We start from the raw sequence: 15493 nt of genomic DNA on the forward strand, positions 1-15493 counted from the left end.
CAAGGGGTCGCCTAAGTAACACCTGGCTGCAGCAGATAGAGGGTGATTTCCAGAAGGTTGGACTGGACCACATGTCTGCCTGGGGGGTTGCCAACCAGGATCCCGAGTTGTTTCGTCGTGTAGTGGATGCGGCAATGCAATGTACCAGTGCATGCTCCCCAACTTGACTTGATAGCATTAATAAAGTCTATCGAATAGCATAATTTGGAACTGAAAGAAAAAAACAAGATCTTTGCTTTTCTCACTGTGTATATTCATTTGCCCATCTGTAAAAAGAGCTTTCAAGACTTTTCAGTTTCCTCCTCAAAATGGGTATGTTTGATCTCTAATGGTTACTGTCAGTCTGGTTGGATATATAAGGATCATTCATCACATCACTCTGTTACAGAATGATCAGAATGCTCCCTCTTAAAGCATTTGCTGAAGAGATAAAGATGCAATAAACTAAGTTTTCTCCTGCCTGGTTTCCGACTCAAACTTGTTTTATCAACCTTGTACCAGTAGAGGATAAGTTTCTTTCTTTAATTAGTATGTTTGATTTCTTCCGCAGTTTTAGCATCCAAACATGGAATGGTCATTTTCCTGATGGAAGATGAACAGCTTCTTTCAGTGGGACTTCATTCGAAGTTAGTGGATATTAAATTCATTTCAGTTTGCAAAGTTATTTTAATATCAGCAGTGATTATGGGGCAATAGAATATTATGAGACCAATTGAATAATTTTCCCTTGGCATATTAAGATTGACTTTATTTTATATTGTGATGCTTAACTTGTTACAATGAATCTTTTTTTCATTTCAGTGGAGTTTGTAACAACAGCTAAACTAGATACAACTGTAGAGGAAAATGTTTCTTTACATAATTTATTTTGAATATAATAGACCAATTGAAAGGAAAGATGAACATTTTGCTCATCACCTTTTGGATTTACTTTGACCGTTAAAAATAAATTGGACAAGATAAAAGCAGAGACTGGATAAAATGACCATCTGTTTTATTGCTAGTATTATTGTTGATAAGGGGTACTTCCAATGAAACAGGCCTAACACCTCATGATGCATTACTTATAGGATCCATGAGCAACTTTCAGTAATTACAGATGAAGCATTACAATCCTGACTAATAGTTGGGCACAACAGAGAAGGAGTGTCTTATGTAAAGAGTTGGTGAGTGTGAAGTTTGTGAATTGGGCAGCCTGAATACTAGCCAATAATCTCAGTTGGTGGTAGAAGATTTTAACCTCAATAAGAAGCTTGGGTACAGCCCTTGCAATTTAAATGTAACCTTGGAAGAGAGCCAGTGCCTTGCTTTGAAAGGGTAGTGCTGACATTTTCTGAAAGGAGGATTGACATCTACTCTCAGCAAGATAACTGCTTTAATGCAATAAAGATGGTATCCTAGTTTTAGACCACAGCTGGATGTAAATTGGGGCAACTTTGTGGATGGGCAAACATTGTTGTTTATATAAGGACTCTATCTGTAGTCATTGTTGCACACATCATTAGCAACATAAACTACTAACCTCTGAAGTTTTTGATGTAAAAACATCTGCTGTTTGTATTGCCACCAATGAATACTCTTATATAGTCTGATCATAGACAAAATACAAGACTAGGTACATTTTTATGAACTAACACAGTTAATGTTTATTTTATAAGAAATAAATCAAATAATTTACTTAACACACAGCAAGAAAATGACTTTGATAAAATATCATTATACTTTGAAGTTATGAAGTTAACTAAGAATAATGAGTGGTACAAATGGGTCACTTTTATAGTCAAATATATGGAGTATTATTGATCAAGGCAGGCACTTAAATAGATGTTGCACTTTTGTGATTTTGTCTTCTGTTTTGTTACCAAGTATGTCTCTTCACAATTATCATCCACCAAACAACTTAACATATTATTGACCAGCAAGTTACGGAAGCAAAATTGCAATCTTGTTTTTTCTCTGATGAAACAGTTGGAACACTTTCATTGAGGATTTTGTCTTCAGATGAAGAACGATATTGTTTGAGTGTGATTTTCTATGTTCTCTGTTATTGATTGTATTACTTTTATGGGATAATCTTAAGCATTAATGATTTACACTGATTTCTGTTTTTCCACAAATTCGGCTAGCCAGGGATCTTTTAGTTTTAGAGCAGAACCTATTTAATATGTTTTAATTGTCTGTACAATGTACTGGGAAATTATTAGATAGACCATTCTATACACAATACAACTGTTTTATTAAAAGATCAGCCATGAATAATTACGGGTACGAAGAAAGCGGTGGAAAAAACTATCTGTCATAAATATGTTAATATTTTAATTTTTGATGTGTTCATTTTCTTTTTGACACATTTTTTATTGTTTTTCATTAATGTATATGATCCCAGTTTCAGAACTTTGACTTAATGAAAGGAAACAGCTTCGTGAGAGAATTGTGTTAAAAGGTTAGTAATGATTTCTGTGTACCATATCTGTTTACAACAATGCACTTACATATCCTGAAAGAAAGACCTGAAAAAATCTAGGATACCTTTACTATATTTGCACACAAGGACCTCATCTTACCAAATATATTAATTTTATGGTAAGATTTATAGAATCCTTAGAATTATGCAGAATGAATGGTGAAAAATCTACACACACAAGTATGACTTCAGGAAATATTCAAGAGAAACTTTTCAAACTCCTGAATTTGCAGCTCTCATTAGAAACCAGTCAAAAATTCTGAAGTGCTGGGCAAAAGACTTTTGCCATCTGCTGAACTAACAAAATTCATTCAACCATAAAGATATGGTGATATTTCAATTAATCACGGCTTTGGCAATCTATCAGCCTTTGCAGAGCTCAGAAAATTTAATGTTTTAAAACATCAAATGTTCTTGATCAAACAACATTCCAGCAGAAATATTTAATTATCTTACTCACTATGGCTCAAGCACTCTACTGTAGATCAATTGATTCTCTCAACTATGAGAGAATCAAATATGCAAATTGTACTCCTATTAAGTTACTGGAGCCATTCTATGTAAGCTCTTGCTCAAATGTTTAGCATTAAACAACTTGTATGCATATATTGGTTATGTGTTTTGTGTTTAACACAAATCTGTTGACCACATTAGTTCTGACATCACGGAAATAACATTATAAAGTCCCAAAGGGTTTACTATGCGCTAGCCATCATTGCATACTCAACATATTGATCCTGTTTAGTATTGTTAGTTTTTTTATTAAAGTACTCCTTAGCAGTAGGTTTGTTTTAAGGTTTCATACTTCGTTATGCCTTCAACTTCTGATTAGCATCTTACCTTTTGATTCTTGGCTGTCTGTTTAGTTTTGCTCTCCCAGTTTTGAGCCTTTTGCTATTTCTCACTATGACTTTATGTGATCAAGCATCTCCAGGCTTTATTGATTCTGACAATATTCATTAGATAGTATACTCCATGTGTCTCTTAACAAAAGACTGCTTCACTTAATACCTGAAGAGAAAATTACAGAACCACAAAGTGGTTTCTATTCAAACTTAGGGTTTGTTGTAAGCCTTCCAGGTGCTTTAAACCTAGGCAGGCCAAGATTCATGTAACCACCAAAAAGGAATTATGATTTATTTGTGTCAGAAAGCCACTATTAAGCTCCCAAAAAAGAAACTAAATTCAATCCACCCACTGATAAAATGATTGAATCAAGAGCATTAATGAATTATTGTGCACAAATTACCAAACCCAGAAACGTTCCGATGCTCTTCCCCCAACTAAATACGTTCAACTTTAAATGTTTACCTCAGACTCTAACAGAAAACTAATAACTGAAATATTTACAATATAGGTTTAAAACAGATGGGACAATGTATATACAGTGCATCCAGAAAGTATTCAGAGTGCATCACTTTTCCACATTTTGTTATGTTACAGCCTTATTCCAAAATGGATTAAATTCATTTTTTCCCTCTCTACATACAACACCTCATAATGACAACGTGAAAAAAGTTTACTTGAGGTTTTTGCAAATTTATTAAAAATAAAAAAATTGAGAAAGCACATGTACATAAGTATTCACAGCCTTTGCCATGAAGCTCAAAATTGAGCTCAGGTGCCTCCTGTTTCCCCTGATCATCCTTGAGATGTTTCTGAAGCTTAATTGGAGTCCACCTATGGTAAATTCAGTTGATTGGACATGATTTGGAAAGGCACACACCTGTCCATATAAGGTCCCACAGTTGACAGTTCATGTCAGAGCACAAACCAAGCATAAAGTCAAAGGAATTGTCTGTAGAACTCTGAGACAGGATTGTCTCGAGGCACAAATCTGGAGAAGGTTACAGAAAAATTTCTGCTGCTTTGAAGGTCCCAATGAGCACAGTGGCCTCCAACATCCGTAAGTGGAAGAAGTTCGAAACCACCAGGACTCTTCCTAGAGCTGGCCGGCTATCTAAACTGAGCGATCGGTGGAGAAGGGCCTTAGTCAGGGAGGAGACCAAGAACCCGATGGTTACTCTGTCAGAACTCCAGAGATCCTCTGTGGAGAGAGGAGAACCTTCCTGAAGGACAACCATCTCTGCAGCAATCCACCAATCAGGCCTGTATGGTAGAGAGGCCAGACGGAAGCCACTCCTTAGTAAAAGGCACATGGCAGCCCGCCTGGAGTTTGCCAAAAGGCACCTGAAGGACTCTCAGACCATGAGAAACAAAATTCTCCTGTCTGATGAGACAAAGATTGAACTCTTTGGTGTGAATGCCAGGCGTCACGTTTGGAGGAAACCAGGCATTGCTCATCACCAGGCCAATACCATCCCTACAGTGAAGCATGGTGGTGGCAGCATCATGTTGTGGGGATGTTTTTCAGCGGCAGGAACTAGGAGACTAGTCAGGATAAAGGGAAAGATGACTGCAGCAATGTACAGAGACATCCTGGATGAAAACCTGTTCCAGAGCGCTCTTGACCTCAGACTGGGGCGATGGTTCATCTTTCAGCAGGACAACGACCCTAAGCACACAGTCAAGATATCAAAGGAGTGGCTTCAGGACAAATCAGTGAATGTCCTTGAGTGACTCAGCCAGAGCCCAGACTTGAATCCAATTGAACATCTCTGGAGAGATCTTAAAATGGCTGTGCACCGACGCTTCCCATCCAACCTGATAGAGCTTGAGAGGTGCTGCAAAGAGGAATGGGTGAAGAAATGAGCAAAGGCTGTGAATACTTATGTACAAGTGATTCTCAGTTTTTTATTTTTAATAAATTTGCAAAAACCTCAAGTAAACTTTTTTCATGTTGTCATTATGGGGTTTTGTGTGTAGAATTCTGAGTAAAAAAATAAATTTAATCCATTTTGGAATAAGACTGTAACATAACAAAATGTGGAAAAAGTGACGCGCTGTGAATACTTTACCGATGCACTGTAGGAGGAAAATTAAGAATGTCCTTTTTTTGTCAAGATAACAATATTTATTTCTATAGCACATTTTTATACAAAGGATGTAGCTCAACCTGCTTTGCATGATAATAATAATAATAATAATAATTCTTTATATTTTTAGCCTTTTTGTACTACTCAAACAATTTTCATAATGAGTTTGGAGCCACTTTAACTATACGTAATTGGTTGCATCGACCTGGATGATGCTACAGCAGCCATTTTTGTGCCAGTACGCTCACCTCACATGAGCTATTAGGTGGTGAAGTGGTGAGAGAAATAGCCGATTAGAAACAGGGAATGATTACAGGGCCAGAATGACTAGGCCATGGAGGGCATTTTGGCCAGGACTTCAGGATACACCAGGGATCTTTCATGACCACAGAGACTCAGCACCTCGATTTTACATCTGTTCTGAAGGACGGCATCATTTTTACAGCACAGTGTCCCCACTGCACTACGGCATTGGGGTCCACTTTCAGACCACAGGGTAAGTGTCTCCTGCTGGCTTCACCAACACCTCTTCCAGCAGCAACCCAAGCTTTTCCAAGATGGTCTCTTAGCTACAAGCTGGATAATGAATATGGATAAAATGAAAATAGATAAAGAAATAGTTACATGCAATATATATTATACAAGAATAATGATGTAGAAAAATAAACAAAAAATAAATAGTTCACATATACATAATATAGATATAAAATTCAGAGAAGTAGAGTACTTAAATATAGAATTGTCTTTAAAGTCTCTAAATGACAGTCAAATGATATGGTCAGCCAACCAAGATGAACAGAAAAAATTCTATAGGGGTTTCAGGCCAGAAGACCACCCAGCCCCTGCTGGGCATTCTACCTACTTAATACTAATAACTAGGAACTAATAACTAACTAATAATACTAACATAATATACTGGATGTTGGTTCCGACCACTGGTCAAAACAGATCATTGAGTTATGATGATTGTGCTTACACAATCGCACTGATGTTGAGAACATGCAAACACCCTTCAAAGTTACTTATACAACAAACATGGGTCCAGCAATAAAAAAGATGGAAAACTAAAGTCATTCATTATTAGACCAAGCGCCAACCCTATTATCTTAATCATTTTATACAATTTGTTCCTCCAAATAAGTTAATACTTTGGCAGATCAATCTAGAAACTGAACAACATCCACTATCTGATATGTGTGTGCAAAATTCACCACATCTGACTTATTAGAAAAACTGAATCTTTTAACAAAATGTATATCACCTGGAAAGATAGAATTTTACATAGAGAGACACACTGAATTGATTCTACTGTGCATCAACACCATCTCTTCTCTCCTTCACAATCTTGTGTTCACATTTATTTCAGAGCAAGCATTTCATCAGTAGGAAAGACATGCAGTACAATAATGAAGTTCACAATTAATGTTTATTTTATCAGAAAGAAAATCAAATAATTTACATAACACACAGCAAGAAAATGATTTTGATAAAATATCATTATACTTTGAAGTTATGAAGTTAACTAAGAATAATGAGTGGTACAAATGGGTCACTTTTATATAAGTGTAATGCAGTTCAATTCTTCAAAGGGAGAGGAGCTTACTATAAAAACATGGCTACAGTGACCAGATGTTTTGCATTTACCTGTATCTCTGCCTCCAATTTATTCTTCAAAAATGTTTATTTTTCTCTCATATTTCAGATTGTTCTAATTCCTTATTTCAGCAAGTTTTGCAAACATTCCACTGTACATGATTTCCCCACAGTGTTTTGCCAACAGTACACTTGTGCATAATGTTTAGATCAAATCAATTCAATTCATAACAATCTTACCAGCCCTCCTACTAGCAAGCTAACACCCCACAAACGATAACTTTATATGAAACATAGCCCAAATAAAGAGAATGAAAAGCATGGCACATTCAACTTAGTACATTTTTAAAATCTCCTTTTGTAGTGCAGCAGCCTTTGACACTAATTAAAAATGTACTCATTGTAGTTAGTGATTTTTATATTTCATCTTGTTTTACAGTATTCTCATTAGTGTGACAAACATAAGCCATTGTATACAATGCATTAATAATGTTTCTTACATGATCTGAGTGGCTGTTTAGACCCTCTTTGTTTTTTTAAAGTTGTCATATGTAGAAACAGTGTTAACATAGATGAAAGATATAGGTGTGTGTGTTGAAATACCAACATTAGACCGAAGAAATCAAATGTATCAAAAATGTAATTACAGCCCTTATGGGACGTACACTTCTGCCATGAACCACCCGATCAGGTGCAACCTGATATAAGGCCAGTGGGGGAGTTTAGGTAGAGTAGTACACCTATCACACCAAGATGCTATCTCCTATTGCAATCCGATAGAGTCCAGAAACCTCCCACGAAGCAGAGGGTCAAAATATTGCTTTATCTTGAATCTAAGTTTGAGTACGGACAATGAAAGCGTGGCATCACAATCCTTACAGCTTGTTAGGTTTTAAGCAAAGGATGTCCGAAAAATGACCACAAGCATACCTGTCTTGTGTTGGTTACGTGCTTGAAGCCAAAACACTTTTTAATTAGCACGTACACCATTGTGAAGAGGAATTCATGAAATGCTGAATAGTTTACCCAGAACATGAGCTGGGATTCACTTATTACATACAGATCACTTTTACCCAATTGTGCAATGCTGTCTCATGCAAATTGTGCCTTATTCAAGAAGATTCAGACATTGATCCAAACTACACCCCCACCAACTTCCACAGTCTGAATCCCACCCCACAATACTTAAATGAGGAGACTGGTTAACAAAAAAAATTATAGCAACAGTCAAGATAAGGGGAAGTGAAATGTTTATGCTTCAAGCATAGAACTGCATCTAGGGTTAGACTCTATAGTCATAGCAAGACTTGAGAATAAATGAAGGGATATAAGCAAGAAAGTGTAATGGGCATAACTCTTAAACAAGGCAATTTGCACATTAAAGAGCAACACAAAAAAATTATCATTACAATTTAAATGCACTGATAATAAATCATATGTCCATTAGTACTGTTTTTTCACACCTGGTGAAGGCTATACAGCCAAAATGGTGTATCTTTTCCTTCCTTTTCAACATGGAAATATCCTTTAAAATGTTTCTTTTGCAGATGCATGCTGATACAGCTCTACACTAGCTACACATATTTTAAATGCACATTTTGTAACAGTATTTGAAGTTGGAAGATGGTTGTGTGCAGATTTTGCCATTCTGCCTATGGTTTGTTAATTTTCATCATTGACTTCTGCTCTTAAACTCTCAGGACAAATCTATAAAATACAAAAATGATAACTGCACCAAAAAGTATGTTTCCCTCTTTCTCCAGGTGAGAAAACAGCACATCTTTTTAGTTTCCATAAAAATTTTGCAAGGTGATGGAATAGCTATGATCACTGGTGTGTTTTGTTAAATATCAAACACATTAATCTCATACAAATTCCATTTATCCTTATGGTATTGTAAAGAATTATTTATATTATAATGTTTTAACTGTGAATGTATATTTGGATATACATCTTACCTAAGATCTTGAAAAGGTTCTGCTCGGATATGAGGAGTCTCCACAGAATGACCAAATACTGCTCCTTCTGTTCCTGAAATATATACATCAATAATTATTAAAGCTCTATGCTGTAAGGAATGATAATCAAATCACAAAAAAATAAGCACAGTGACTACTGGGTCATTTACATTTTTTTATTTATCCTCTGGTGGCACTTTACTCAAGGATTCTGTTGGAATACTAAACATTCCCCATGAGTCAGTGCTTAAATACAGCTTGAAGAGATTTGTTTAATTTAGCATAATTTCTAACACTGGTGTGGTTGTATGGCCACTACCAAGACCAGAAAATTATATTGAAAATTGTTTATTAATAGAGAAATGTCTTCTACAAAGTCAGTCTTCAACTTAAAGAGACACCTATTTTTATTTAAAAATCATTCCAACAAGTGTAAAATTACAATTGTTTACAGACAACTAACAATAATTGATTAAGTGAATCAAAAAAGTGGAAAATAGAAACTCCTTTTTTGAAAGATGACATTAGATGACCATTGTTAAAAAAGAAGCCTTAAGTGATCAGATTACATTTAGTAAATGTATAGTGAAATCCTGTTGTTTAAAAAGATCCTTAAGGTTAACTGGACAGCTGTTTCATATATCACCTGGGGAATCATTATAAATCCCTCAGACAAAATTTTGAAACCCTCTACAACTCCAACATCACCCCAATATTTAGCATTTACACAACACTTTCATTTAACATTAGAATTACCAGAGCCTACGAGAAAACTCGTAAATCTGGCCCACCTTAAATCCATTCACACCTCTCCGCCAGCATCTTTTGTCCTGTAAATGTGTCGATAAAAGCATGCAGCCTGCTGTCCCATCCTCCCGCCCACCGCCACAGTTCAATTCACAAAGAAGTTTGTCAGTGCTCAGTGTTTATCTTGAAGTGAAGTGAAGTGCTGGAGCTTTATAGGGTAAAAAAGTACATCGTCATTTGGAATACATACATTTCACGTGTGTTCAGTGTCATCTACAATCTCTGTAAAAACGTTATTTACACAGAAACGTTTTTCATGTTTTAGTAATAATTGACAAAATGTAGACATAAAACGTATAATGTGTGAAGCCTGAAATACAAATATGAAATAAACACTTTCACAAAAGGTACAAGTATAACAAAAAAAGTGCACTTTTATTCACGAATTTAACCAAAGAAAAAAGAAAGCAGGTTACGGTAGACAGTTGATACGACAGCTTGCATGGTGCAATGCTAAGAACTGCTACCTTCCAATTAAGAGGTTGCGGTTTCTATATCAGCTGCTTCCCCAATTTACCATTTTGAGTAGTGAGCTGCTCTTATTGTTTATATCATACAATAAAAACATACATTTGATTTGCATCTGTAAATTGAAAGTAAAAGTTTTCCAAAATGTACAATATAGGCCATAAAATTAATTATTCCAAATGTCATATATACCTAAGTCTCTCTTTTTTTGTCAGTGTGGCTTTGACATCATGGATCAGAAGGCGCATACTAATTCAGCGTGAGCAGGAACACTCAAGAATAAAACTGAATAAAAAAAATTCACATCCACAGTCATTCTCACATCACATCCACGTCCACAGTTTTCCCAGTCCCATTCGCGCATAAGATTTGACTCAGTTTTCAAATAAAGAGGGGGTGTAACAAAACAAGTTTGTACCACGTCTTTATCTGAAAACGGCGTCAGATCGGAAGGGTGGGGGGGGTGTGGAAGTTTGAACGTGAGTGAGAGAATAAAGCTGAAAAAAAACTTTGACAAGTACTATAAATTTACAGATGCAAATCAAATGTATGTTTTTATTGTATGATATAAACAATAAGAGCATCTCACTACTCAAAATGGTAAATTCGGGAACCAGCTAATATCGAAACTGCGAACTCTTGATTGGAAGGCAGCATTTCTTAGCATTGCACCACGCAAGCTGTCGTATCAACCGCCTACTGTAACCTGCTTTCTTTTTTCTTTGGTTAAATTCTTGAATAAAAGTGCACTTGTTTTGTTATACTTGTACCTTTTGTGAAAGTATTTATTTCATATTTGTATTTTAGGCTTCACACATTATACATTTAATGTCTACATTTTGTCAATTATTACTAAAACATGAAAAAGGTTTCTGTGTTAACAACGTTTTTACAGAGATTGTTGATGACACTGAACACACATGAAATATATGTATTCCAAATGACGATGTATTTTTTTACCCTATAAAGCTCCAGCACTTCACTCAAAGATAAACACTGAGCACTGACAAACTTTTTTGTGAATTGAACTGCGGCGGTGTGTGGGGGGATGGGACAGAAGGCTGCTGGCTGTTACCAGATTTACGAGTTTTCTCGTAGGCTCTGGTAATTCTAGTGTTAACACCATAATTTAAAAAAAACACTTCTGATGTGTCCTTGAAAGTACTGTAAAGGCTCGTTTATACTTTATGCTCAGAATGCGTACGCACACGCATTATGGCTGCCATGCGTTCCCAGCATTCATGTGACGCATCCTCTGAGCCCGTCCTCAGAAATTAACGCGACACGTGTGCGAGTTGCAGTACTAGGAAAAAGGTAGGGGTTGCAGTGTGATAAAAGTCAGAATGTCACATCTACATGTGACAGAAAGCCGCTTTGAAGATCCTCATGGATCAATGTGCCTACTTCAATGTTTGATGAATGGTGAAAATGTTTATTTTGTGATTAAAGTGGAAATTTTGGCTTTAATCTCGAAATGTCCACTTTAACCTTGTAGTTTACTTTATCATTAAAGTAGACAGTCATAAACGTCATCTAAAAACCGACCCAGTTGTTAATCGCTATGTGTTTCTAGTGATTACTCCTCAACTGACAGCAGCAATCACCACACCGAACACATTAAATGTACATATGATATTCCAGCTCTCTGCACATTTAGAATCCTTAGATTTATACTTGATATCATTTTCATGATTTTACATTTTACAGATAAGTCATTAACTTCATTTAAATAATGAATACTAATAATAATTACGCATGTTGTGGCAGAGCAGTAGCGCTGCTGCCTCACATGGAGTTGCGTCCCTTATGTTCCTTGCCTGGAGTTTGTATGTTTTCCTGGTGTGTTTCCTTCCAAAGACATGAAGTTTTGGGGATTTGGTGACACTAAAATGACACTACTGTATGTGTATGCTTGTGTTCACCTTGTAATGACTTGTGCCCTGTCCAGGGATTCTGTTTCTTTCTCATGCTCGATGCCTTCTGGAATGGGCACAACCCCAGATTAATGGATGTAATCATTAAACATCCTTTCCAGAGATATTGTGGCAAGGTGTCCTCAGAATTTAATGGATGTTTCAGGCAATTCACAACAAAGCGAAGCCAAACGTTTTCTCACCATGATGATATCTCACACTTTCACCTAGTGGAATCTTCCAGAGTTACGTAAAGTAAGCACATCAAGTACAAACAGTAAAATGCTTGCATAGCAGTAGTGTCTGCTGGAGCATGCGTCGCATCACATGAAGTATAAACCTGGCCTAACTCAACCTATTTAGAAGTCTGTCTGGATTATTTTCAGTTTTTCTCAACTATAGGAAAGATAACACGCAAGGTACGTTGTGATCGTAGTCCCGATATGCATGTCTTTCTTTTCAGACATGTTTAATGGAACATATGATAAAGGCTCAACAAAGTTATGTTTCAGCCTTTTGTATGCATGGATTTAACCTGTCTTAATTTTTCTTATCATAGTTAATGATACCAGTGTTTATTGTTCCTTGATGCTCTATGTATATATGACAATAGTCTTAAAGTCACAAGCCTTGACAAAAATATTGTAGACCATGGGGAAAGTTCCTAAAAAATAAATCCTGCAGTGTAGGTTTCTAAGAGCACAGTTGCTTTAATAATTCATAAGTGAGGGTAGTTTGGAAAAATATACAAAGTGGCGCAGTGGTAGCGCTGCTGCTCTGCAATAAGGAGTCTGTGGAAGATTGTGGGTTTGTTTCCCGGTTCCTCTATGTGTGGAAAGCGCTTTGATTCTGCCTGAGCTCCATAAAACCTGTGTGGAGATGAGAGAAACTTCAGGGGAGTGACTCTAAGACAAAGAGAACACTGGAGTGACTTAGGGACAAGTCTCAGAATGCCCTTTAGCTGCCCAGCCAGAGCCTTGACTTGAATCCCATAGAACATCTTTGGAGACATCTGAAAACAGCTGTACACCTACAATCTATATCCAACCTGACAGAGCTTGTGAGGATCTGCAGAGAAGAATGGCAGAAAATTCCTAACAATAGGTGTGTAAAGCTTGTCACGTCATCCCTAAAAAAGTTCTAGCCTGTAACCAAATGCCAAAAGTGTTTAGACAAAGTGCTGAGTGAAGGTTTATATACTTGTGTCAAATGGATATTTTTTCTTTCTTTCTTTCTTTTAATACATTTGCAAACATTTCTTAAATCCTTTTTATTGTTCTGTCATTCTAAAGTATTAAATGTTGCTTGAAGATTTTGAATCCACTGTACTGTATACTGAGAATTCTTTTGCAGGTGGTTTAAATGGTAAAAGCTTTCAACCAAGCTTTAGTCAGTATGTGCCAAGATGAGTACACTATCCATAGAATACAAAGAAATGAACATAATTTTATTGTCACTTATTTCAGCTAACAAAAAATAGGAATGTTAAAAAAAGTTGCTTCTCAGTCAAAGATTTACAGCAGAAAAACCCCACATGACTAAATTGCACATACTATTGAATTTTACTGCTTTAGCAGCTCTGAGGTGCCTTTCCTGCAACAATGCAACATTCATTTTTTGCATGGAGAAATAAGTCAAAACTTAAAGAATCACTCTTTCGAGTCTAAATCCAAAATGATCTTTGACACAACCACTGAGGCAGCCATAACTAAATAAAGACAGTAAGTAAAAACAAAAACAAAAAAGCAAAAAAAAACACAGATAATGTGGCTTAACACTAAAGCACAGCACAAAATAATAAGACTAAGATTTTCATTTTTTCTGTATTTTCTTTTTGAAATGATACATTTTCCAGACATAATTTTACAAAACTGAGAAGTACTACAAATAGTAAAATCTAAGGAAAAGTAATACATTTTTGATATGAAAAAAAAAACAAAAAAAAACAAAAGCACTCCAACAATGGCTGTCCCACTGAAACCACACCTCTGTTAGTGCAGAAAAGAAGATGAATTAAACTGTAGAATCAAAGACAGAACATAGAATTTCATGACTCAATCTCCAACTTCATCCTCTAACCCTGTTAAAAGTGTAAAATGAAAGACTGACCACACCAGCCTATTACTAACTGTCACAAGCTACCTGTGGCAGCAGATGATATGGTATTAGTTTGAGGTCGAGATGTTAAGAGGATACACGAGACAGACTAGACAGGCAGAGGTACAAAAAATATGTAGATTTTTGTCCACAATAAGCTAATTAAAAAGAACTCCATTTCTTGGTAAAGAAAAAGTTGTAATTAAAATTATGGTTCAAATAAAAATGTATGCCAAAAATAAAGCAATTCTTTGTTGCACACAGGAAAGAAGAATAAACAGAAAGTGAACAAAAAAACTGAAAGCTCTTACCCAAACTCAGTCTGCTGAGTTTACTATCCACATTTAAAAACACAAAAAATAACAAAAAAACTGGGGCTCTGTGACAACCCACTCAAAATATACAGCTCCTCCAAAATTTAACTCAAGAGCCTACATTGATTAACATGAGCCTCAATACACTCGGTATCATCAGCCAACAGCTCAGCCGCCAAGCACACTCTCACTCAAAGACTGGTGTGCCTTGCCTTCTTTCACTCTGCTACTAATTGATCAACCTCTTGTTGTATTTTTCTTCTTTTTTTTCTTCTTCTAGTGTTTTAGGTTGGTTGGCAAACCAACATAAGGTGCAGTACTGCAACCTACTGAGCTGCAGTGTGGAGGAAGATTCAGGAAAAGAAAAAAAAAAGAACTCATGTTATTGTAAAGAAGAACTCAAATAGACACGCATGTGTTCCATGATGACAAGTCCTTTTAAAAAACTCTCCAGAACTTGTGAAACTCCAAACTCCTTCACCTTAGCAATAAATTTACAGTCAAATAAAACATGCTGCACAGGATCATGCTTACTACAATTTATGCTATAACCTGTCTCATGTTTATTAATTTTAAGTAATGTGTTATTTGATCCCAAATGTCCAATTCTAAGCGGTGTCAGTATTCTTTTTCCTTCTTATTATTACCACCCAGTTTTGGATGTTAAACAGGTGTCTTCATTTTTTCCCTTCATTCCAGTAATTCTGCCAGATTTTCCTAAGGGATATCTTAATCATCTGTTTTGTCTGTCCTTTTTGTAAAGGCACTGCCACATCAATGATCTTACTCCTCAGAGAGTGATTTCCCAGAAGATCAGCAATCTCATTTTCCTCCGCCTCTACATAAGCTGCAAACCATAAGAAATGCACACATACACCCTGACACTGCAGTTTCTACAATTGCTGCCCAACATCCAATAAAATATCTGGCTGTACTTCTGATC

The 15493-nt window shown here is 36.1% G+C and overlaps 1 protein-coding gene across 1 annotated transcript in view; it reads right to left on the minus strand.

Annotated features, from left to right (window-relative positions):
• LOC120527469 (zeta-sarcoglycan) overlaps nucleotides 1–15493 on the minus strand; it is a 1186696-nt gene that overhangs the window by 55334 nt on the left and 1115869 nt on the right. Inside the window, exon 6 of the mRNA XM_039750908.1 lies at nucleotides 8952–9024. Within this exon, the coding sequence (XP_039606842.1) occupies nucleotides 8952–9024 (73 nt within the window). The remainder of the gene's footprint in view (nucleotides 1–8951; nucleotides 9025–15493) is intronic.

This window comes from Polypterus senegalus, chromosome 4, assembly GCF_016835505.1.
Source record: "Polypterus senegalus isolate Bchr_013 chromosome 4, ASM1683550v1, whole genome shotgun sequence".
NCBI classification, from domain to species: domain Eukaryota; kingdom Metazoa; phylum Chordata; class Cladistia; order Polypteriformes; family Polypteridae; genus Polypterus; species Polypterus senegalus.